We start from the raw sequence: 25,222 nt of genomic DNA on the forward strand, positions 1-25,222 counted from the left end.
TTCACCACTTTCCCTTACACTCCTTTGTGACTATAAATACTGGCTTTCCTAGTATAGAGGAAAATTAATCTATTTGAATAATAAAAGCTTATTGTTGATTTATTCACCAACTCATTCAGCGGGCTTGGTAAACTCAGTGAAAAGCTATACTGGAATTTAACTCAAAACTAGCAGATGTCATAAATCCCCATTTCAGATAAGGAAAAAGACACACATTAGTTAAGGGAGTGATGCTTGAATTTTCCTTGAAGCTTGAAGCTGATTTACCATCGATTATTTTATTTGATGTTTTAATTTGTTGTAAACCACTTTGAGATTTTTCTTTAAAATATAAAGCAGTATAAAAATGATAACAACAGCAACAAAAACAACACTTCCACAAAACCTCTACTACATGCTGAAGAAGCAAAACACAGGAGCAGCCAAGCTACTCTCACAGAATTTGAGCTTGACTACGCAAAAACTGGGGATGTGGCTGGCGCTGTGGTCTAAACCACAGAGCCTAGGGCTTGCTGATCAGAAGGTCGGCGGTTCGAATCCCCGCGATGGGGTGAGCTCCCGTTGCTCGGTCCCTGCTCCTGCCAACCTAGCAGTTCGAAAGCATGTCAAAGTGAAAGTAGATAAATAGGTACTGCTCTGGCAGGAAGGTAAACTGATGTCTTATAAATGCGGAACAGTGCTGGTTCCATAGGCTGAAGCAGTCGAGTGGGGCCTATATGGGGGTAGGGCAATCTCACAGGTAAACTGCTTGTTAAGGGCTTTTTATATTAATAGTAGCACCTTGAACCTGGCCCGGTAGCAAATGGGCAGCCAGTGCAGATCTCTAGGCACAGGTGTTAAATGCTGACAAGGCCTCGCTCCTGCCAGCAATCAAGCTGCAGCATTCTGCCCTAACTGAAGCCCCCGGATAAAGTGTCAGGGAAGTCCCACATAGAGCGCACTGCAGCAGTCCAGCCTTGAAGTAACCAGCACATCAAGTTCTGTGGCCAAGCTTTCTCGGATCAGGAACAGTCGTAGCTGTAGTACCAATGGTAGTTGGTAAAAGGCACTTGTAGCCACTGAGTGCCAATGGCCACCAACTTATAGCGTTGAAGGCCATGACAGGTGATGGCAATGAGGATGCTTAGGAATAAGGATGTGTAACAGACTAATCCCTTAACTTGAGTGTTTTTGAGTACAGTGGTATCTCAGGTTACATACGCTTCAGGTTACATACGCTTCAGGTTACACACTCCGCTAACCCAGAAATAGTGCTTCAGGTTAAGAACTTTGCTTCAGGATAAGAACAGAAATCGTGCTCCGGCAGCACGGTGGCAGTGGGAGGCCCCATTAGCTAAAGTGGTGCTTCAGGTTAAGAACAGTTTCAGGTTAAGAACAGACCTCTGGAACGAATTAAATACTTAACCTGAGGTACTACTGTATCTGCTGCTCTGCATCAGTTTCAAGTTACAGATTTCTAGAAGAAATGAGGGAGAGGGTCCCACAGATATAGAGAGAGGGGGAATCCTTAGACCTACCACTGCTTTTCTGTTGGCTTAGATGAGCAACCTTCCTAGCTCAGAGGGTAGCCAACATGGTGCCCACCAGATATAGGAAACTGCTCTCCAGTAACATCTGGAGGGCACCATGTTGGCTATCCCTGTCCTAGATAATAAAGGAATAACCAGATTTAGTTGGGGACATTTCCTGACAGGATGCCTTGAAACATCCTGAATAAGGCCTTCTCTTTTAACCCTGAGTTTTAACACAGTAATAAAAAATTCTGCTTTGTGGTGAACTTGTAAGATCTGCACCTAACTGAACGGATCTCAACGTGTCTTATGATATTTAAAGCAAGCAAATTACTAGGAAATTTGCTGGTACTTACTGAAAGACACGGAGGAGGAGTTTCCCTTCCCTCTCACAATAACGCCATATATTAAGAACCTCAGCAACGGCAGAAGCATGTCTATCATGTTTTTACATCTTATTCTTTACTACATAGCACCTTTTCAGAGCTGCCAAACCATCATTATATATTCACGTTAGGAAGGAGTAAGACACAATATCTCTTAGCTCAATGAATGAACTTGATTTCCTTCTAGCAAGAGGCAGCCACCGCCTTGCATAAACCACACAAGCAAAATGTTGTTGCGGATGCTCTGTTAATTTTACTAACCCAACATGTCAAAAGAATCTAAGTGGTAAGTACTAAAGCAAGTGTGTTAACAATCCTGGGCTGGGACTCTCTGAGAATGCAGCCCTGTTTCCAAACAGTGGGCCTCTTCGCAAAAGTGAAAGTGACATTTAGAGAAGCTTGCTTTTCTAGAGTTCCTGCTCAATGGACAATGATTTAATTGCCTCCAGTTACCCGGCAACATGAAATCTGTAATGACAGCAGCTGTAATGAAGCCATTTGTTGGAGAAGCTGTGGCTGCAACTCTCCAATTCCACACACACATGAAGAGTGGATCCCCTGACCAGCTACTCATGAGCAGATGCCTTACATTCTTGCGTGGTAAGAACGGTTGCTGTGAAAAAACACGGGAATGAACAATTTTACCTGCATATAGTATGGGATGCATATCTCTGTAGGGAGATTACAGGGAGTCCTAGCAGGTGCCCCAAGGCTCTAGGCATCAAGACAAAGGCACCCAGCATTACTGATGCACAGAACTACCCATTCCTCATCTGAGGGAAGCAGATTTAAAAGCACCAGACTTCCTGAGACCTGTAATCCAAGGCAGGTGACTGACGGGGAATCTCTGTCAGAAATTGTCATCCTGGATTTTTTTTTTAGATCAATGGAATCTCAGTGTGATAACTCTGGATAGTATGGATTATTATTCAACCAGGGATTGCTTTTATTCAGTTTTGGGTTGTTTTTAACCCCAAAGGGAATATTTTGGGTTTCTGTAATTTGGGGAAATTGCATTTCTTTCTTTGTAACATTTGCATGCGTTGTGCTCCATATTCTTTCCATCTTAGTAAACCCATTTCATGTTTCATAACCCGTGTGGCCTCAGTGAATACCATCACACCCGTAGTGTTAAGGAAGCAACAGTGGAGCACGAGGGAAATTTCGGAAGCTGATTGATAAGGGGCAGCCTGGCAAATACTTGCTCTGCCATCAGCAAGTGCCTCAAAGGAGGGAAGGGGGGGCAAGTAGAGGAGTACACTTCGTTGTGGCCAGGGCTCTCCTTCCCCAGGGAACGTGGGACTCAGGTGGCTAGGACAACAGTGACCCACCAACACCAAAAACCAAAACGAAAAGAAATAACTCATCAACGATATTCATCTCTCATCAGTGGCTGCTGCACAGAAAACATGCTGTTAATAAGAAGATAACTCCAGTAATGAGAGATTCTGTAAAAGCTGCAGGATTTCAGCAGGCTGAAAATGAGATCAGCTCCATGGGGTTCAGCCTCCAGTGACTGTTGGGGGTGGAGGTGCCTGAACCCGTATTTCCCAGTTTGATCACTCAGATCACATGCAGGAGCACTGCTGGTTATTCACTGATCTAGCAAGGCTCATTTGACAAGAAGAAACTGAGCCCAGTGCCCATTGGCCCAGCCCTCTGGAATGCTCTGCCAATAGATGCTCAGGAGACGCCTTCTGTTCCTACTTTTAAACGTCTGCTGAAAACCTTTGGGTTCTTTCCACAATAGTTTTCTGATTTTAACCTTTTAATATGGTTTTCACTGTATGGTTTTATGCGCAATTGTAAACAGCTCTGGTATTTTTTATAAAAGAGAAAAAGAGGTGCCAGAACTCACCATGAACACCTTCCTTGTTCTCTTATAATGGCAATGGCACCCACATGAGAAGGACAGGAATTGAGTTCCGGTGAGTTCTGGCTGGGGGGGGGAGGGCGGGGAGACTCTGAATAGAAGTATATGGTTTAAAAATAATTTAAAAAGCCTTTATCTGGAAGCACTCTTGAGTTCCAATAGCCTTCTACTAAATTCACTGGCTTATATTTGTAGAGAATGTAACAGGAGGGATCTACTGAGGTCAAAGTCTATTTGGTGAACATTCAGGCCAAATCACAACTGCTGGGTTCTATGCGCCTCTTTCAAGAGAAAAATGCAACTCACAGACACCATGAAGGAAAAAACCTAATAGCAGTCATCTTCTAGAGGTTTGGCTCATTGATCAGCTATTAAGTGTTGATTCAGTCACTCTCTGTTCTCTACAACCCAAAACCTTGTTTCACTTTCTCAGACTGATAGGGCTTTATAAACCAGACAATTTCAAAGGACCACAAAGACCGTATCTTCACCTTAACTAAGCCTTTCCCTCTCTCATCTCCAGGAAAATTCCTCCCCAATGTAGGGCAGGTATGTGATCGTGAGAATGAAGAAACGACAGCAAGTCACTGCCAGGACTCCTGGCATATCTGAGAGTTCTCTGGGCTCGGTCACTTTCTGGTTGCAGCATCCTAGCTTCCGCAGAGGACAAAATAACACAGCTGATGTTTACAGTGCTGACTTGCAGGAAAGTCACAGTATATCCAAGCCAGTCTTACAGAACCATCACTCTTATCTTTTCTGATGCATAGAAGTTGGGGGAAATACAGGAAGAGCAGATTCCCTGCTCTCAAAAGCTGCCCCACCAATGAGGGTCTAGCAAATATCTTGAAAGGGAAAATAGAAGGGAAAGACCCCAGCCTGTGAACAAGTTTCTTTAGAAAAAGGCAAGGATAAGCCTATATTAATATATCCATTACAAATCATATATCTATTCCTGTTTCATAATAATGTGTTTTCTATTCAGCCACATGTATGAAAGGTATAAAACTCAAAGTGGAGGAGCTGCAGAGCACACAATAATGGCTGAAGTTTGCTACTGTTTTTTATCCCGTCCATCTGACTGGGCTGCCCCAGCTACTCTGGGCAGCTTACATCAGAATACAGAGGTTAAACCTTCCAACTGGCTTGCTTGTCACCAGAACTTGTTAGAATTTGGGCACAGAGTGCGTATTATTTGGGGTTGGGCCTTAACAATTATTCGTTCCCTTCATCTTTTCTGTCAACAGGGCTTGGCCTTCCTTTCTTTAGGAACTTCAGTGTAGCTTGTTTCCCCTTTAGCCAACACATGTTTTGGGGACATCTGTTGCAATATCATACAATCAAGATCAGAATCTGTGAGTAGAGAGTCACTTAGATACCAGAATAACAGCAACACTGGCAAGCAAGGAAACAAGAACTTCAGAAAACACCGTTCTGCAATTGAAGTCCATGCTATTCAGCATTTATCATGGAATTAAAACCAACAATACAAACCCACAATCAATATCCATTTACACAGTGAACAGCAAGGAAAACTTTAGGGGGGGGGGGGTTTAATAAAAAAAAATGCACAAGCTTATTGACTGTTAAAACCTTGAAAAACACAGATCTAAACTTTTGAACCATATCAAACTGGGGTGTTTTGTGTTGTTGTTTTCGAGTAATGATGTAGGGCCATTTCTGGAGTGGATGGTCCTTTGAGTGCACTACAGCTTTCATCTCTCAGGTGCTTGATGGACCCTAAGTAGCATTAAGCCTGCATTCTTATCAAACAAAATTGCGAAAAATGCAGTTCTTATCAGCCACCATCAGAGTTCATCAAGAGAAGGTCACGAGAAGAGCCACCTAAAAGCCATCGTTTATCAATTATTTTTTCATATACACATACACACACACATATACAGAGATAGAAAGATGGAGGCAGATGACACAAAACAGCCCATTGTTGCTAATACTGCAGAAATGTTATTATAACACACCTGCACTGAGAGGAAAAACTTTGTACTTCAAAGGCTAAGAAGCCTCAGTGATGACCTGCTACACTCTCAGAGTTTTTGTCAAGCTCCTATATGCTGCTAAGGTTGCCATTAAGGCACACACAAAGCCAGGCACATTTTCAGGCACTGCTGGCAGCAAACACACGTGGGGCATTCAGCCTGAGGCAAGGAACATACTTGCCAGGGGCACATAAGGTGGAGAGGGCAACCATCTCAGCCCAAGTTCTGATGCAGAGATAATTACTATTTTAAAATAAATAAAACTGCACCACACACGTAACTCGCCTTTCACCCCAGGAAGTGTGCATCAGAGGTTATCCCAATTCATCCCACACACCCAGAAGTGTGGCCGGCCCAACAATCTCTCCACGGCACTACAAGCCTCTGGCCAATCAACCCCCCATCTCAAGAAATAACCTTCTCTCTAGTTCCCATTCCTACTCCAGGAATTACCCTAGGGGTAATTTATCAGGCAGGAGGTGGGGATGCTGGTAGTAGATGGAGCCAGAGCTGGCAATGGGTAGAGTCGGGAGACAAAAGCTTTGTGAATTAACTATTCAAGGAGAAAGACCACTCTGCTTCAACTGATCTCAATATGATGCAGAGGATTTTTTACTGTTAGTACACCAAAAGAGCTGCTCTGGAAATCACATGAAAGTAATTCCTTTACGACTTTAGTGTGCTGCACACACATTAACATAAATATATACAGGTGTACATCTGGTTGTGAACAGGATCCATTCCCAAGTCCCGTTTGCAACACCAGCAGAACGCAACCCGCGTCTGTGCGGGTCGCGATTCGCCGCTTCTGTGCATGCGCGTGACGTCATTTTGTGCGTCTGTGCATGCACGAGCGGTGAAACCTGGAAGTAACCTTTTCCAGTACTTCCGGGTCGCCGTGGGACACAACCTGAAAAGACGTATCATGAAGCAAACGCAACACGAGGTATGACTGTATGTCCAAAACCAAACAATTGGTTTTCAGACAGGGGTTTTTTTGGGGGGGGGGCACTGTGTCTTTTACTCAAATCACCTAACCCATCCCCAGGAGTCCAGTCAGGGGGTGTGAAATGGTCTGTGAAAGTTCTGGAGGTTGACCAGCCTACCAGACTGCTAAGGGTTCCTGCAGAGTGCCCCAAGAGAGACTTCACCGGTAGACCAAAAGGAAGCAAGCGCCTCAGTGTCAACTTACAGTGCTCAGTTTACTGCAGCAAATAAGGATGCGTCGTTCATACAGCATACTGGCGTAGAGGTGCAGCATGTTGTTCACATCTACAGCTACAAAATACTCCGTCAGATTTCTCTAGGAAGGAAGAAGGAAGAAAGAACTTTATGAATATGTTTTTTAAAGGAGATAGCAGTAAGTTAACTACCTCCTGAAGTAGCTGTTGCAACATCTGTGGAACGAGGGGACACAAGAACAGTTGCTGACAAGCGGCCCAGGGTTTGCAACTGCGGATTGAGGGGTTGTTTAGACTTATCCAAAACAACCCCAAGGCATGGAGGGTGGGAATGTCTTAACGCACCCACCAGGTTTGTCTGCTGCCTGCAAGCAGCTCTCCCTAGAAATTCCAAACAAGGCTTCAAGGTTGGCCAAAGATACCGATTCTAATGTCCTCTGACTCTTCTTGCTGAGGACTTCCCAATCCAAGTGTGGAGCAGAGGTGCCAGGTACAGGCATCACTCCACTGACTGTGCAAAACTGTGCTGATTTGTACCAGGCTGCTGGGTTTCAAAGCAGCAACAGAAGCAGCAGCTTCATAATACAGTGATCAGGAATAACAGCTGGGTGGATGGCCACCAAGCCAAGATGAATCACGTGCTCAAGAGCTCAGCAAGCAGGTCTTTCTTTCTTTTTTACACTGCTATAAAGGTAAAGAGCAATCACAAGCAAGTGTATTAATAAAAGCACATTTATGCTCATTATGAATTCAATTGAGACCTTAACCCTTTACAAAATGAAATAAACAAGGCAACACACACGCAGGGCCTCCCCCCACCAAAAAAAACAAAGAGCAAATAGGATTTAGAATCATGAAGAAGCTCACAGAGCCCATTAGCACTTTTGACAGATCCAAAGATAGCTCTAAAATCCCCAATACTTGGCCTGAGAAGTTTGCCAAGAAGGTTCATACTGTGCTGAAATATGTTCCACAGCTTGTTGTTCAAATACAAAGGAAAAGCTACAGACCAAAAATTAAGCACGGGGGTTTGTAGAGATCCATTGTGCTTCCAAAAAAATAAAAAGTCACATGCAACAACAAACACACATTGGTTAACAAAGGCCATGTCACTATACCAGCACCACTCAGGCCTTATTAGACAGCTTGAAGTGAGAAAGGTTCTATCACATCCAGGTAGGAATGGGGGAGGGAGACGAAGAGAAAGCAGATTTTTGTCAAAAAAACGTTTCAACTGGCATGTTTCCCCCCTCGTGCCGCCCCCCAAAAATGTTCTTATCCCATCTGTGCTGATTAGCAAGATGTTTGTGTCTAAACAGAAGCCGTTTGGAAGCTGCAGTTGCTGAGGGCACAGTGACGGCAGCAGCGACAACAACAAAAACCCAGAGTGTGGGGATGTCACTGCAGGCCTGCCTAAGGCACTGTGGTGCTGGTGATGGAAAATTCAAAGCACAGCACCTCCCGCCAAGTAACATGAGATATGTAATCCACTAGGAAGTTGTCCTACACAAGCCCCACTCGAAAGCTGAGAGTAACAGGAGGTGCACAGGAGCATGAAGCAGAAAAAGCCGACCAGATACCCCATTTTGGCTTAGAGGAATAAACCCCCACCTCACTGGACTCAAGGGGTTATGTGGTCATAGAAGGAGGGTCATGTGCCTGCCACTTCCTGGATCACAACTTCCAGTGATGTCATTGGGGCCGGGTTTTCTAGGGTAGGTCTTCAGGCGACATCATCAATCAAACTCAAAAGGGCAGAGTTTAAGGATTTGACAGGAGGGGGTATTCTTATACTTCTCAGTGGACTGTGTCCCAGATCTGTCTCCTGCTTTGCCACTCTACCTTGCGCCATGGCAGGGCCACCTGCACTCCTTTAGAGATAGTTACAGATAGGTAGCCGTGTTGGTCTGCCATAGTCAAAACAAAAAAATTTTTTTCCTTCCAGTAGCACCATTCCCACCACCCTTCTGAGCAATACCCCTCCCCACCTTCTCACTATATAGAAGGATCTGGCAACTTCTGTTTCAGTGTATCTGAAGAAGTGTGCATGCACACGAAAGCTCATACCAAGAACTAACTTAGTTGGTCTTTAAGGTGCTACTGGAAGGAAAAAAAATTTTTCCTTTAGAGATAGTTCAATATGTAACGGCAGGTTGATCTGGAGGTACAATTCAGGCCAAGCCTCACCCATAGCAACAGAAATTGGGCATGCCAGCGAAAAAGGGGTGCTGAGCAGTTTTGCATTTGCTATGCTGAACGAGCTGCACCAAGACAGAGGCAGAATGGTCAAAGAAGTTGTTCACAGAAGGCAAAACAGCAAAAAGGAGGTTGACAGTTTAATGGGGATTTGATAAGCTTTGGGGACTTTGTAAAAATTGTCTGAGCGTGACAGCAGTTTTATGAGACACTGATGTAGTAACACGCAGGAGCTTTTTCATCGGAGTGCAGGATTAGCCAGAAAGTGCTGAGGTCCCAGGGAAGGCCAATAGGGAACCAAGAGACTCAGGCACTCTTTAAGATGCTTTTGCTTTTAGCAGCAGCAGTGGGTGCCAAACCAAGGTGGGCTGCCCAAAGCGCCTGTGCCGATTTGATACACATAGGGGCTCTCTTTCCCCACACCCCCAATAGGGAAAGGATGGAAAGCACTGTGTGCCGCAGCGCTGGGAGGAAAGGTGGGGGGAGAAAGAAAGGGCCCACGCATGAGGCTCAGAAGCACAGGTGTCCCCACGAGACAGGGGATTCCAACAGGGCAAATGGAAAACTAAACTGCTGAGAGAGAAGGTAAAGCCCTAACCCTATTTCCAAAGCAAAGCAAAGGGCATTATGCTTGAAGCAGTTGAGCAGCCAACATAGACTTTTGCTATTACTCAGCTTTATTCAGCAGGAATAAAGCCCACTAAGCTGCAGTTAAGCCTAGTCAAAACTGCAGATTTGGTTCCTAGTTGACGATTAGATCTAAAATGCACTGTAAATCTGATCTGTAACTAAGCACGAAAGGTTGGCATACAGATTATTAAGTAACATGGGATGTCATGAATCACTAATAGGACATCTCCATTCTTCTGTTTCATGCCTTGCATGTCTCCAGGACTACAAAAGCTGCAAAATCGGCAACTTTGCTCAAAGGGATCTAGATGACATGACTTAGATTTCCTGGCCTTATAACTGTTGGCATAGAGTTCTCTGGAAATATTAGGAAAGATTTACTATCACAAAATGCTGCTGAATGTCTTTGTATCCCAGTTGCGCGCTAGGTGCTGTACAAGGCGGAGCACAGTGAGCATCAGGCAAACAAGACGAGAGAATCCTGGGGAGGCTGCAGAGTGCGAAAGTGATGAATATGGAGGAGGAACTAGCAGAACAACAAGGAAGCAGCAGCCAGCCTCTGCATTCGTTTTGCATTTACTTCTCTTTGCTCCAAGACCCACACGTGCAAAGCCAAATAAAAGTTTATGGGGCTGTGCTTTTATCACTCTCATTGTTCTGTTGTTCTTCCCTAGTGGGCCTTCAACATCCTTAAAGCAACTTATTTGGACACCCCTCAATGACAACATCATAGACACCACCCAAATCTGCTGTATTCATTCTCCAGCCCTCTCCCCACGCCCTGCCTTCTCCACCCCGAAAACGCACACTTTAAATGAATAGGTCTTCAAGCACTAAAAGTTGCACCCTCCCCACAGGCTGAACATGCAGTTTTAAAATCCTTTCCAAGTCTTCCTGGCCTAGAGCCGTTGGTTTTTATAGCATCCTTTGATTCATAAGTATTCAGAATGTCTACTGCTCAAATGTTATGGGAAGTTGACTCATGTGTTGGAATTCTTGCCAACAAATGCTGGCACACAGAAAAGGCACTGGTGAAGCAGGGAGAAGCCTGTATTTCTAAAACCAACACATGTGTGCGTGCGCATGCGGATGTGTGCACAAACATGTGCTATTGAGACACAGGAACCTAAACAAGAGGGTGGAGGGATTCCCGTACCTTGCTGTGGCTTCTTTGCTGTGCTTCTCAATTTACCACCTGAAAACTGAACCTAGCACACTCAAGGATGTTCCTCTCAGTGGAAGGAAAAACAGGTTACTTGCCTGCAACAGGTTTTATTTTATTTTTCAGTGGTCCTCTCTGGGGTCTCAGACAGGCATCTATCCTAGCCATACCCTGAGATGGCACCTATTGCCTGCAAATCAGCTACGGCCCCTCCCCTTTAGCACTGAAGCCCAGGGAAGCTTTCTCTTCTGAGCATGCTTCAAGGGACAGGGAAAGCACCTTCCCTCTCACATGTTTTATGACAGGAGTGGGCAACCTGAAGGCCATATGTAGCCACTGTTCCTGTCATGTGTGGCCCACTGGCTGCCCCTGATCATCTTCCCCACCAAATTATGACTGCTGCAAGGAACATCTCTCTAGAGCAGAGCTTTCCAAACTGTGTGTCGCAACACATTAGTGTGTCGGCCGCAGTGTGTACGTGTGTCACACAAACTGTCCCCGCACTCCTTCTGGGGCTGGGAAGGGTTAGTTTAACCTCCGGTTTACTAGTAAAACTGAATTACTGTGTCATGAAATGATGCAAAGCTGAATTACTGTGTCGTGAATGATGAATGTCCAAAAAGTGTGTCATCAGCTTGAAAAGTTTGCAAAGCTGTGCTCTAGAGAAAGGAGGGCAGACTGAACCATGTAACTTGCAATCTCACAAACATCTCTTCCAGGTAAGGAATCTGGTGTTCTTTGCAGTCTCTGTACAAAAACCTACTTGGAAAAGATCAGCAAGTTGATGTTCCTAATGATCCCAAGGAAGAAGGGGAATGAAAACAAGTTTCCCAAAAGTTGTATCCAATGTCCAATATGCACCATTTCACAAACGTTGGTAGGTCAAACCATGTGGCTGCCTTACTCAGTTCAGGAAACAGCAGAATAGTAGCAGTCATGTTTTTGGTGGAGTGACCCCTGACAAGGCGCAGGGTAAGTTACCCTGCCAATGGCAGCAGAAGCCAGGGAAAGTTTCTGTCTTTGGAGAAGCTGGCTGTTCAAACAGAAAGCACAAGCTTTCCATACTAACTATTTTCTCCACACACACACACACACACACACACACACACACACACACACCAATGTGTATATATGCAAGCGCACACACATACACATAAAGCATTTATATGTTGCTTAATATTTCAAAAATCTCTGAACAGTATTTGAGTGTGTTCACAATTTACAAGCGGCAGAGAAAATATATTCAAGTTGACACTTTCTTGTCTCTTTGGTTCACCTGACTCCCCACCACCACCACCACCACCACAAACATGTGGGATCTGCATTATGTGACCACCAGAGAGTATTACTCACATTTTCAGGTATGCTGGGAAGTTCTCTGTTGTCAGGCACAGTAAAGTAAGAGTGCTAAAAGTAGGGAGCAGGGGGGGGGGGAGTAAAAAAGGGTTTATTTGTCTGTTTGTTTGCACCATATATTTTGCATTTATTTAAAACATTTATGCCCTGCCTCTTATTCTGCTTTAAATGCAGTTTAGAACTTACATCATTTATACAATATTAAAAAACAAAAAGGTAAACCTAGTCATACAAAACAGAAACATCCCAAAGCCCCTGTGGTGCAACTGCCAGCAGCTGCCCAAGAAACCAATTTGCTGCCAGTCAATATCTTTGCTGCACAAATGGGGCATGATGCTTAATTTATTTCAAAACTTCTTTCCAGCATTTGTGCCACAGGCACATTTGCAGCCACTGCTGCAAAGCTGGCGAAGAGAATCTGAGGAGGTTTCATGTCTCGCACAGAACAGCTTCCGTTTTGTGTGGCAAAGCAAGCTCAGGCAGAAGGGAGGGAAAATGCTGGGTATATGAAGAACCAGCTGTTCTATTCAGGTGTAAACTGCAAAGCTAAGCAACATGCAATAACATTTTGTAGTTCTTAAGGTGGCTATGGACAAACTTTAAGCAGCACTAGCAGCATCTGGTGGAACAGCGAAAGCTGGGGATGCAGGGCTGATTTCCTTGGCGGGAGCTCCAGGGCTTCCACCGCTCTGCGTGCTTTTTTTGTTTTTTTGCATAAGGAACAAACAGATGGAGATTTATATATTCTGGACATGGAACTGCAATTCCTTGTAGCGTGGAGTAGCTACTGCTAAATAGAAGCCTCACATCAAGCTTCTTGTGATTTGCAACGATACTGATGTTATTTTAATTCTGTACTGTGCTTTTATGAGGATTCTCAGAGTTTGTCCTATATCTGTTGTTTATCTGACATTTCAGCACCTTGCAAACAGCATATGGGCTGAATACTCTGAAGCTGAAGAGGCTTTGCTCGTGAGAGATGAAGAAACAGGTACAAATGCAGCCTTCACTCTCCAAACCTGTCACTATATTAATTTGGCTGGAACGGGGGAGGAGGCCAGGAAAAGAGAGGCAGCGAGAGATCACTGGGAATGGAAATGGGTGGTGCAGAGCGTGGTGCTAAATAAGCATGGATTCGTAACAGGCTGGAAACAGGCAGGCAGAGCCTGAAACAAGCACAGCCTCTGAGCTCTGCTCTGACAGTCTTTCTCTGCTCCACTGCTCATGAAATGTCCAGGGCAAAGGGAGGTCAGGAGCAACGACCAAAACACACCTGCAAGGTGGCCTGTCCTCTGCATCAGAGAGATGCCCTGAGCAGGGATGTGACTGAGATGCCCCACACACCATCTGGGCACCTCAACAGCCTACGTGGCTAGTGCTTGCGGACTGAGCAAAGCAGTGCTTAGGGTGGAAACTGGGGTGGGCGGTGGGGGAGAAGAGAGTAAGGTTAGTTCTTTGCCAAGTGGCAGAGATTATTAACTTCCCAAGCTAATAATCGGTGCAGAGAGGACAGACACAGTCCACTCACAGCTCCAGTAAAGACACGTAACAGCTCACCTAAATTGTCCTCGTTAAGATGGACTTCGAAGTGATTCAGTGTTATACAATTTAATGGAGGCCTGATAACAATGTCATCTTGTAGCTTGGTATGCTGTTACCATTACTGCTCCTTGAAGATGGGTGGGCCATTTATTATTATTAATTATCTAGCTATTACCAGACCTGGAGTCCTTAACATGTGCACTGCGCTGCCCAGAGACTGAGATCATCCACCAAGGCCCCCTGCCCCAGTTTTATTTTGAAATTGAAGGGTTTTTTGCTCTATTTGTTCTGGGGGCTGTTTTCCTGAGTGGGTTTTGGTTGTTGTTTTTTTGTCATGAGTTTCATTGTTTGGGAGTGTAGGTGTTTTAGCTGGGTGTATATATATATGAACTGCTTGCTCAAATATCCAAGTGGTGTACAAGTCCAATGAGATATAAAACATGCCTAAAATCCACAATCCAATTAAAAATAAGTACAAAGAACCAGCATTCAAAGCCAAGATAAAATCAATAAAAGTGTAAAACAAATGTAACTAAATCATGTGTCTGGGCAGTCCTGCTGAAAAGAAAAAAATCAGCACGTGAAGCAGTATGGTAAAGGCACCTGTCTAATGCCCACAGGCAGAGAGTTCCAGAGCAGGAATGACTCCATGGAAATGTATTAGCTGTGATACTTACCACACTGAGATGAACAGATGAGCCAGGCTCAGGGATGGGTAGTTTATAGATCATTTCTAGAAGTTCATACCACTGGCTGTCCTAGAACAAAAATAAATGTAGGGGGTGATTTCTAAAACAAGCATTTTTGTTAACACAGATTGATTGATTGATTGATTGATTGATTGATCTGCCACCCATCTGACTGGGCTGCCCCAGCTATTATGGGTGGCTTCCAACAAATTCAAACATTAAACCCAATAAAACATCAAACATTAAAAACTTCCCGATACAGGGCTGCCTTCAGATGTCTCCTATTAGTTGTATGGTTCTTTATTTCCTGGGCATCTGATGGGAGAGTGTTCCACAGGGAGAGCGTCACTGCTGCCAAGAAGGCCCTCTGCCTGGTTCCCTGTAACTCACTTCTCGCAGTGAGGGAACCACCAGAAGGCTCTTGGATCTGGGCTTCCGTATCTGGACTGGACAACAGGTGGAGACATTCCTTCAGGTATACTGAGCCGAGGCCGTTTAGGACCCTCAAGGTCAGCACCAACACTGTGAATTGTGCTCAGAAATGTCCTGGGAGCCAATGTAGGTCTTTCAGGACCAGTGTTACATGGTCTCGGCGGCTGCTCCCAGTCACCAGTCCAGCTGCCGCATTCTGGATTAGTTGTAGTTTCCAACTCACCTTCAAAGGCAAGCGGGAAATAACCAGAGCATGTACCACTCTGGTGAGACAGTCCATGGGCAGGGAAGGTCTCAGCCTGCGTACCCGATGACAGTCAGCCTGTTTGTCTCTCTCGTATATACACAAGCTGAGAAACAGAATCAGGGCAAACAGGCTTGGCATCCTAACTTTTGAAATCCGCAATGTCAGGTGGTAAATCCAGCTTCCACCTCAACTGCATGTCCTTCAACTGTAATTTTTCTTTGGTGCAATGTTTCTTTCATGTAGAAGGAAAGTCTATTTTGCATTTGGGGAAATAATAAAACCTACCTCCTCTAGCAGAGGCTGTGAGAAAGGTTGCTGAAATGTGTCTCAACCCCCTGGCTGGAATTTTTGCAATTTACAGTCCCACCCACTTATTACAATGGCAGTTATTTTACTAAATTTTTTTAGTGTACTTTGCAGTATTAGAAGCTGAGATACAGGCACACAGTGGATCATGGGGCTGGGGCCACTAAGGGCTTCCAAATGCAAGGGATCTGTTTGGAGAATGGATTTACACTGCAGATTTGGGGTGGGGATCAATTTCAATGCAAAATAAGGTATGTAATTCCAGAAGCCACATATGCTGCCTACTACAAATAGGTTTTACACGTTGTGCCAAATTCTAAGGAACCTACAAGAGCATTCTCAGGACAATTCAGATATGAAGCTCCTATGATAAATCCCCACGTTTGTATATTAGTTGGAAAAGCATAAAGAGAGGTTGATGAACTGGGCAAAATTTTAGTCTTCTTTGCTGGGGAAGCAGGAAGTGTGATTTTGTTACTACCTATAGTTTTCAAGATATGGCCATTTCCTGTGTGAGTGAGCCCAAGATATAAAACATCACATTTGAACAGAGCCTCAGGTTTGGCCTTAAACAATGTTTTAAAGGTTCTCTCACCCAGCCAGTCACACAATTCTCCACAGTTACCTGGCCCTTCGCTGTATAGTCTGCCAAGATGTTGAGCAGTTTATAGAAGACTTCAAACCACGGAAGATAACTAAAAAGAAAGGAGAAAAAGAAAAGCACAGGATTGAGTTTTTCAAAACATTTTAAGAAAAACTTGTTTCACTTTGCAGAGTGACCTCAACAAATATAAAACTGCTATAGTGCTTGTGCAACACAGAGGCTCCTTTGCCAGGGCTCTGGCACCGTCACTGCTCTCTCTGCTCCCTTGAAGGTTTGCTGGTGTAAGATCCACTGTGGCAGGGAGAGATGAATAAACCCAGTTCTTCCCACCAGTAATGCATCTTCCAGGGAAACGCCAACCCCACTGAAACAAGGGCTGCCATTGCTGTGTGCTGCAAGATCACTTTAATGGAGTTTTGTGGTTTTGAGGTCAGCTGGATTATTTTAAAAACTCTTCCAAGAATTCTGCTAAAACCATAATGGTGGACGAGGAAACTACAAGAATGCCTTTGCCTCTCGCTGCCAGGGGAAACGGGGAACTGAACCGCACCGCAAGTGATGAGGACCACAGCTCCTCCGCAGCCCAGCTGCCTTGGCAGAGGAGTCAGTGCTCTGACCGTCAGGCCACAGTAATAAATGAAGTGAGATGCAGAAGACGTGACAGATAACGGGAATAGCACACTAATGCTAACATCTGCCAGCAGCTTGCAAAGGCTACCGTAAAACTTAAGTACCTTATCAACCCTGCACTGATAAAGAACTTAAACTTTTCACATTCTAGGACAGAATTATCACATCTGTTGATACATTCTGAGCAACTCCAGGAGCTGTTGCTCACTGGCAACTTGAGAGACAATTACTACTTTGGAACAGAAATTCTGAGTTTGGCATCAGAATGTAAACATTCCAGGGGGATTAAGAGGGGGTGATAAAGTTCCACTTCCTATTTCTTAGTCTCATAAACCTCAATGGAGTTAAGAGCCACCACAAGAGCTCGAGAAAGAGAGAGGGCCTCCTTGGAGCAGCAGCCTCGCTCACAGATTAAGAAGAAATCTGGTAAACACACCCAAGCAGGAAAGAGAGGGAGGCACACTGGAGTGCTTGGTGCAAGAGCTGCTTTGCTTCTCATCTTTTTGAGCAGCCCCAGGGAAGACTTAACTGAATTATGCTAGAGACAGGCTTGGGTCCTTGTCCATTGATGTTGCTTCGAAGTCTGCACTTATTCGCTGAAAATTATACACTGCCTTTCAATCTTTTTTTGGGGGGGGTGGATTTAAAGAAACATACAACCGATCAAATCATACTATACACACAATATTGCAACAACAAACAATTCCTCCAAATGGAAGGGTGGGAATATAAATTTAATAAATGCTTTAATAATGAACAGCAAAATCCTTCAAACAATTAAGATTACAGGGCTGAATTTTACAAGTCAAATCTTGGGTTTTTAAAGATTTCTGTTTTCCTTACTTGTTGCCTGCACACACACACACACACAGAGAGAGAGAGAGAGAGAGAGAGAGAGAGAGAGAGAGAGAACACACCTCTTCTCTAAAATGGGATGGCCAAATTTAATGAGCAGTTACGCTATTCAAGGCAAAGCCTTCAAGCAGAACGAAGATTCAGGGCTGAGAACTACTTTTAGCATCAGCACTTGTGTGAAGTCCACTTTCCTCCATGCCACAGAGCCAGAACTAAGCTGCCCAGGTGCTGGCAACTCTTTGAAGGCAAGTACAGTCAAATCTCAGTTCCCAAACACTTCCATTTTGGAATGTTTCGGCTCCCGAGTGCCAAAAACCCGGAAGTGATCCGGTTTCCGAATGTTTTTTGGAAGCCGGTTGCCCAACATGGCTTCTGTGGGAATGTAGGAAGGTCCTGCAGCCAATCAGAAGCCACGCCTTGGCTGTCAAACATTTCGGATGCCAAACGGGCTTCTGGAATGGATTACGTTCGACAACTGAGGTTTGACTGTATAATCTTTAGCACCCTGAGGACAGTGCTGTGTGTCTTGCAGCACAAACAAAACAATGAAAAGGAGGAGTTAAGAGGGAGAATTTCCAGCCAAGAATGAAAGGAACTGGCCTGGGAGGGAGGGAGGGGCCTGGCTGACTCCAGCCAGAAAAGCTGAGGCTGCTGAACAGACTCTTCGGCTGGGGTGTTGTTGTTGGGTCTGAAGGGTTGTTGCTGTTGGTTTCTTGTCAGTTTTAGATTTTGTTGTGCTTTGTGTGGAAATTGTTCAGCCTAGTTGTGTACTTTTAATGTTTTATTTATATCTATTTCTGCTATGCTGTTGTTGTTTAGTCATTTAGTTGTGTCCGACTCTTCGTGACCCCCTGGACCAGAGCACGCCAGGCCCTCCTGTCTTCCGCTGCCTCCCGCAGTTTGGTCAAACTCATGTTCGCAGCTTCAAGAACACTGTCCCACCATCTCATCCTCTGTCGTCCCCTTCTCCTTGGGCCCTCCATCTTCCCCAACTTCAGGGTCTTTTCCAGGAAGTCTTCTCTTCTCATGAGGTAGCCAAAGTCTTGGAGCCTCAGCTTCAGGATGCTGTAGTTATGAATTTTTTTTTCATTTTGTAAGTTGCTTTGAGCCTGGTTTCAATTGTGGAATGGCGTCATACAAATGAAATTATGTATGTATGTATGTATATATGTATGTATGTATGTACGTATGTACGCATGCATGTAGTTTTTATTATGGGCACTTATAAGCACAGAAGTGAAGAAACAGTGTGCATAAAACAGTGTTGACAGAACTCAGTACTTTGAGATGCTGCCCCTTCCCCTGGTCCAGGGAGCTTGGAGCTCTAAGGGAGATGTTGCTTTAGCAATGGAGCAGCTTAGACCTTGGGATTTTATACAGGAGGAGGAGGAGGCTCCGCCCCTCCCTGGGTCTCAATCAGGTCCACAATCAGGACAAGTGTTTCTATGCCCTTTGGAATAGTCTCCCCTTCAGCTAGTTAGGCCCTTCAGTAGCAACTCTGCTCCTCCTGCCAGGGTCACCATCTCCTCTGCTCCTATGGCGCTATGGAAAGCAGGGAAGGGGGAATGTCTTGAGAGCCAGTGTGGTGACCTCCAGTCCTGGATAAGGGATGCCAAGATCCACTGACATCAGAATCACCAACAGTGTGGAGATCTGCTAATGATTCCTGCTCCCCAACCTCAAGGAGATTCCATGTATACCTTTGTTCAGTTCAGTTCGTAAGTTTACTGTTTTAGCCAAAGGCCATGACAAACCTGTAGCAAACGTACTACTAAAACAGTACAGAGCATACAGCCATAATATGTGCTACCATCCATGATGAAAGAGAGAGAGGTGACCAGAGGAACCAACAAACTCAAATCCAGCAGGACTTAATACTGGCAACCCTAAGCAGCGGGATCCACTGAATGTGCAAAAAAGCAAAGGGCTACTGGGAAATGATATAAAATGATTTTTTAAAAAAAATATATATATAATAATGTTTATCAAAAAACCAGAAGCCTTTTTTCTTGGAATAATAGGTGATGAATTACCAAGGAAATTAAGGAGATTGTTTATGTATGCTACTACAACCGCTAGAATATTATTTGCCCAGAAATGGAAAGAAGGAGAGGTCCCAATGAAAGAAGAATGGATAACGAAAATGATAAGACTATGCTGAAATGGCTAAACTTACTGTGAAGATCAGGCATCAAGACGAGAAGAAATTCAATCGAGAAAGGGAAAAATATATAGACTATTTTAAGGAACACTGTAAGCATGCTAAAACATTAGCAGGATTGATGTAACATTTATGAAGTAATTTTTTAACTAGGTTTAAAAATATTTGGAAATTAAATGGAAAAAGCAATTATATGCAAGGAAAAAGAAATGATTTTTTGGGAAACCGGGGGGAGGGGGAAGTCAAACAAATGAATATGGTGTTATTTTGAATGGGAAATTGTTGTTATATTGTAAAAATTTAAAATAAAGTATTTTAAAAAATGATTTCTGGTTGCAGCTAATATTAATAATAATAATATATTATTTATACCCCGCCCATCTGGCTGGGTTTCCCAGGGAATCCGTGTGCTTGGTGTTTTATAGTCTGAAAAGTTGCATCAGGGCAGCGGAGCCCTTTCAGGCACCCAGGCTACCTGGGGAATAGAACAGGATCTTGCAAAGACGAGGGACATTCCACTTTCAGAAAAACGGGGACGTTGCAATTTCAAACAGGCAGTTTATTAACAAAACAGCCAACAGAAATACTGGCAAGCACAGAAGGACGAAAGCCAGAATATTTGATAAAAGGTTTAGATGCGCAGCCTATGGTTTTCTCTAAGGTATAGGTATCAAACGTACCAGAGTACGTCTTTGGGGAGCTGGGCTCAGTTTGCTAAGCAACTGTGTACCACCAGCTCCCTTTCCTCTAAATAGGCTCTTGCAACCGCCAGAGAGTTCCCAGGGGCCTGTCTTGCCCTTTCATCGGGGGAGAGAACGCAGCAGACGTTCTGCCTTGAGCAGTTATCTGGAGACAAGGGCCAATTTCAATGCACCAGGAAGCCTCGCCGGGGGGGGGGGTGTCTTTCTGCCAGCTTCTTCGTGCCCAGTCAGAATTCAGGGTAAAAAACCAACCTCCAAATTGACTCAAATTATGATAGCACAATATAGATTCCCCTCAATTAATGTGGCGAGGATAACCAATCCCATGCCATCGTGTGCACAAGTGACAGGCTGTTTCAGAAATATTTTTGCAAGAGACAAAACACTAATGTATCCCACTCTGCCACTCATAAACCATTCAATTTTATCTTGTGGTTTAGTTTCGTTTAATCTGCGAGGATTTCATCTAGAAGCATTTGAATCCAAGCCTATGCTTGATTCTCTTGATCAGACTAACTTCCAGAACCAATTTAAAAGCATTTCTCGCTTTCTGCCCACCCAAGCAAAGCTCAATTTGCCCCACAGAAGCAGAGCAAAAGTGTAGACAGTGTTAGTGGCTGCAGAATCCCAACTTTCACATAACTTGGATTGCACTCTTTTAAAACAGGTTTCAAGCCCCTGTGGCTGCAGATATATGTCTGAAAGAATATGGGCAATGCCTGCTGAACTTTCAGAAGCCAGAAAGCACAGAAGAAGATTCCAAGTGATACTAGGAGGGAGATACATAGCTGTTTATGAGGAAAGGCAAGACGCAGAAAATTGTGCAGAAAAGTAAAAATGTAAAGCAAGACATGCGAAGCAAGTGTGTGTGTGTGTCTGTGTGTACAAGCACACGCATGTGGAAAGCTGCTCAATTTGCATAGGTTTGTGCAGGTCACAGAATCTAGCTCTTCTGGATGCAGAGTTGGAGAGCTTAAGAGTTGGATAGAACCATTTCAGTGCAAAGGGTTGAACAGCCCTGGGTTTAGGGCACAGAGATCAACGAACTTGACAGATGACACAGAGAGAATGCAGAGGGAACGTCCCCAGCCTGACCACTTGGAATACTTGACTAGGGAAGGAAGAGACTTTCTCTCCACTTTCAGCAATGTCTACACATAGTGTAATCTCAGCGCAGCAGCATTTTCAGGTGTGCCAAACTAGCCTTGCCTGCCAGGGCAAGTAAGATGCATAGGGGACACCCACTTGCCCCCTGCTGCAATGGAAGCCAAAGTGCCTCATCCAACAACTACTGTTAATACATTTATTTAAAAAACACACAAAAACATCTGGCAATCTGTAATTGAATGAGGAATTTGGTTAGGGTTTTTTGCTATTTGTTTTTGTTTTTAATCTTCAGGCTAAAATGCTTTCAGGATTGATGAGCAGCTGATCTTACAGAGGAATTCCATGCAAAACATTCAAGAACCGCTACACAGTGAGGATATGATAAAATGCTTGTTGCATGCCTCAGTTCAACATGAATAATGCCCCTCACCACAAGCTGCACACCAGGGTCCCTCGCTGGTGGATCCCCAAGCCATGAGACAGAGCTACAGGTCTGCCTCTGTTTTGGCTTGGTGACCCTGACAGAATTGACCATGTCAAACCACAACCGCCGGCTGCCAGGTTTCCTTTCCTTGCTCCCATTCACACACTGCCTAACAAACTTTAAAGTCCAGCTGACCAGGGGACTAGCGAGGGCGGGGCGGGGGGAGAGAGAAAATTTATCTTGGGAAAAGCAGCTTGTCAGACTTACTTTGCATTTCCCCCTTTCAGAACACAGAGGCTGGATTTATAACCACAACACCCTGCACCGCATGGAACTGCAATACAAAAAACCCAAAAAAAAACCCCACTAGTAGCACGATCAGGGATTTATGGCGCATGGCTTGCTCATATTTAATTTGTAACCAAACACTTCCTCTTCCTCTTAGCTACCTCAGAACTTTTGATTAACTCTTGTTTTCGAAGGTCAGAGGTTAAACAAAGGAAGGGAAGCACTCTATGCTGAAATTGCCCAGAGCTCTGTCACAAAATGGGGGCTGGAAGAACAATCCTGTTCAAGAAATGCTAAAGTAAGTGATACACTAGAGATTGTTCCAGACAGTTGAAGTTCAAAGACTCCAGTGGTCATAAATCAGAGCGCTACTAGAGGCCAAGAAACCTACCTACCAAGAGGTGCTCTTGCTTCTCCCACAGTGCAGTTAGTTCTTTTTGGCTAAGATACAACAGTATTGTCCAGAAATCGCAAGAAACCAACACAATCACAGCCAACTTCTCCCAGTCCATCAGTAAGCTCGTTTTGGGGCTTCTCTCTCAAGCAAGAAAGCCAGGCACGTGGCTGGAGCCAGGCCTGTCTGAAGGAAGTGTGCTTGTTTGTCTTTAAAAAGAGTGGGCACCAAAAGCCCCTGCATTTTTTTATGACCTGCCTTCTCTCCGTCGCGTGAGTCTGACTCCTTCATTCAACAAGGCAGGTATCGCTACCAAGTTTTACAACTTCCAGGAGAGTAGCCATGTTTGTTAGGCTGCACTGGTGTGTGCTTGCTTTGTTTTTCTTCCTTCAACAGGCTAAGAATCCTATGGCACCTTATGAGCTAGCAAACTACTGGGGGCATGAGCTACCGTGGGCAGAAGGAGGCTCTGTCAGATGCATGAAACAGACAGCGCATCTGGTGAAGTACAGTTTCACCAATAAAAATTCCACCACCATGATAATTTTTCCAGTCTCCGCTGCCAGAGGGCTCGCTGTTGTTCCACCTTCTTCTTCTAAGTAGGCTGCGCAGAAAAACAAAGCATTGTGGGCCGGATTGCATGGCCGTTCATATGGTGAAGCTGAAACTAAGCCACCCGCAGTCAGCTTGCTTGCTTGCTGCTGCTCCCCAGATGAAAATGCTGTACTGTGGCCAAGGGAGCTTCCTGTTTCCCCCACCCAGCTTCCCTCTGCGCTGGCCATGCTTACCACATGGGGAGGAAGGATCCCCATTTCATCAAGGCCCCACATTTCCCCCCTGCCTACCAACCAGGAGGGAGTGTCTAAAAAGGGGTCCAGGTAAAGAAGCCCTTGGAACAGTTTAGAGCGCAGAAGCAAAACAGTGTTTCATCTCTAGCCAACTTGGAAGAGTGAGAAGGAGGCAGCCCACTGGCAGCAGAGCTGCACATCAGGATGGCTAAACCACAACCATGAGAAGCAAGCACAGTGAAACCTTTCCCTCTGATCCGAAAACCTCTTAGCTCACTGAGGTGAAGAGGAGATGTTACAGGTTAGAGGAGAATAGGAAAAATAAGTTCCGGCACCCACAGCATCCCACACAAACCGCTGCTTTGCACTAAACAAAATCACGTTCACAGATCATCTTGTTCACAGATCAACGAATTGGTTAATCAGCTTGGGGAAGGGCCTTCGCTCTGTGGAAAAGCCCCTGCTTTGCATGTGGAAAGCCCAAGCTCTGCCTGAAACCCCAAAGGGCCGCTGCCGATCCGTGTGGACAACACTGAGCTGCTCAGCCCAGTAGCCTGGCTGGGAATAAGGAAGCAGCCTAGGTACCACACCACAAGCAGAAAAGACAGCACCATCTTAACAGAAGCCCACCTAAAGAGGGCTAAAAGAAACAAAAAACCCATAGTATTGCTGTATCTAGAGACGCAGGCAGTTCTCATGACAAACCCTGTATCTTACAAAGATACGCAAGGGACAAAGGAAGGCGCAGACGCTCATGGGTGCAGATCAGTGCAGGGGGAAATGCAGCCGGAGGAGACCCATTCAGCGCCTCAGAGCAGCAAAGCTGGCCAAGGCCAGAAGCATCTGGTGTAAGTAACCAGCCAGCAATTTTTTTAAGTGTTGGGAAATGTGTATTTCGCTACTGCAAAGGGTGTAAACTTAACAATTACCTTTAGAATTATTCCAGCCACATACAATGGCCCTGGGGGGTTAATAGAAATGTCCTTTATAATTATCCTTGCGGACTTTATCAGGGAGGCTCTGGGGGGATGGGACTCCGTTTCAAAGAGTGAACTGAAAGCAAAAACCAAACCAAAACACGTGGATCATAAATGTGTCAGCAGCATTTTAAGCTGTTCCTCCATGAATGACTCTTTCAAGCTCAGAACAGCAAATAATTCCATATGCTTTGCTGGCGGAAGGTATGTGATCCATTGTTCTTCGTTAACTAATTGGACCAGACTTAATCCACCAAGATTTAGTACAAACTAATAATAATAATTTAAAAAAGATAGCCAAAGTAATAAGAATCTAAAAAATCTGTCATTAGGAAAACATACTGGAGCTAACACTTTATCTGTTACAAATGTCTGAGCTTAACTTTTATTGGAATAAAGTGCAATGGCTCCCACCAGCCACAAATTAAAAAGCTTTAAGTGCTTGCAAAGCAAACAAGGAACGTTGCAAGCCCCACAGATCAGTTGCTGAGCACAGAGCGCACAGAGACGGGAGGCCACTGGGTCAGAAAACTCCAGGGGACACCCCCTCCTTGGTTCAATGGAGTATACACCATCTCCAAATGGTTAAGTCCAGCACTACCAGACACATTTTCCCTGGCTAAAACAGAGTGTGGGGCTGGCACGGCACATGGTCAGAGGACAAGCTGCCCACTTGCATTTACACCCTGGAATTACCTCGGCTTGCACAAGTCATCTTTTGGGGGATTTTACCCCTTTGACTTCTGTGGTCACGTGCTATCCACCACACACTCAATGTCACCAGG

General features: G+C 44.7%; 1 protein-coding gene across 10 annotated transcripts in view; it reads right to left on the reverse strand.

Moving 5' to 3' along the window:
* The window catches only part of DENND1A (DENN domain containing 1A), a 263,639-nt gene that overhangs the window by 102,999 nt on the left and 135,418 nt on the right, over positions 1-25,222 (reverse strand). For 5 of the 10 annotated variants that reach the window (XM_083597234.1, XM_083597232.1, XM_083597228.1 and 2 more), the window contains exons 6-9: positions 16,134-16,203; positions 14,512-14,592; positions 12,290-12,357; positions 6,960-7,068 (exon numbers count right to left, since the gene is read on the reverse strand). In XM_083597234.1, the coding sequence (XP_083453360.1) occupies positions 6,960-7,068; positions 12,290-12,357; positions 14,512-14,592; positions 16,134-16,203 (328 nt within the window). Of the gene's footprint in view, positions 1-6,959; positions 7,071-12,289; positions 12,358-14,511; positions 14,593-16,133; positions 16,204-25,222 lie in introns of those variants that run through there. The other 5 variants (XM_083597233.1, XM_083597229.1, XM_083597231.1 and 2 more) reach the window with 2 other exon arrangements.

This window comes from Podarcis filfolensis (genome assembly GCF_964270895.1).
Source record: "Podarcis filfolensis genome assembly, chromosome: Z".
NCBI lineage: Eukaryota > Metazoa > Chordata > Lepidosauria > Squamata > Lacertidae > Podarcis > Podarcis filfolensis.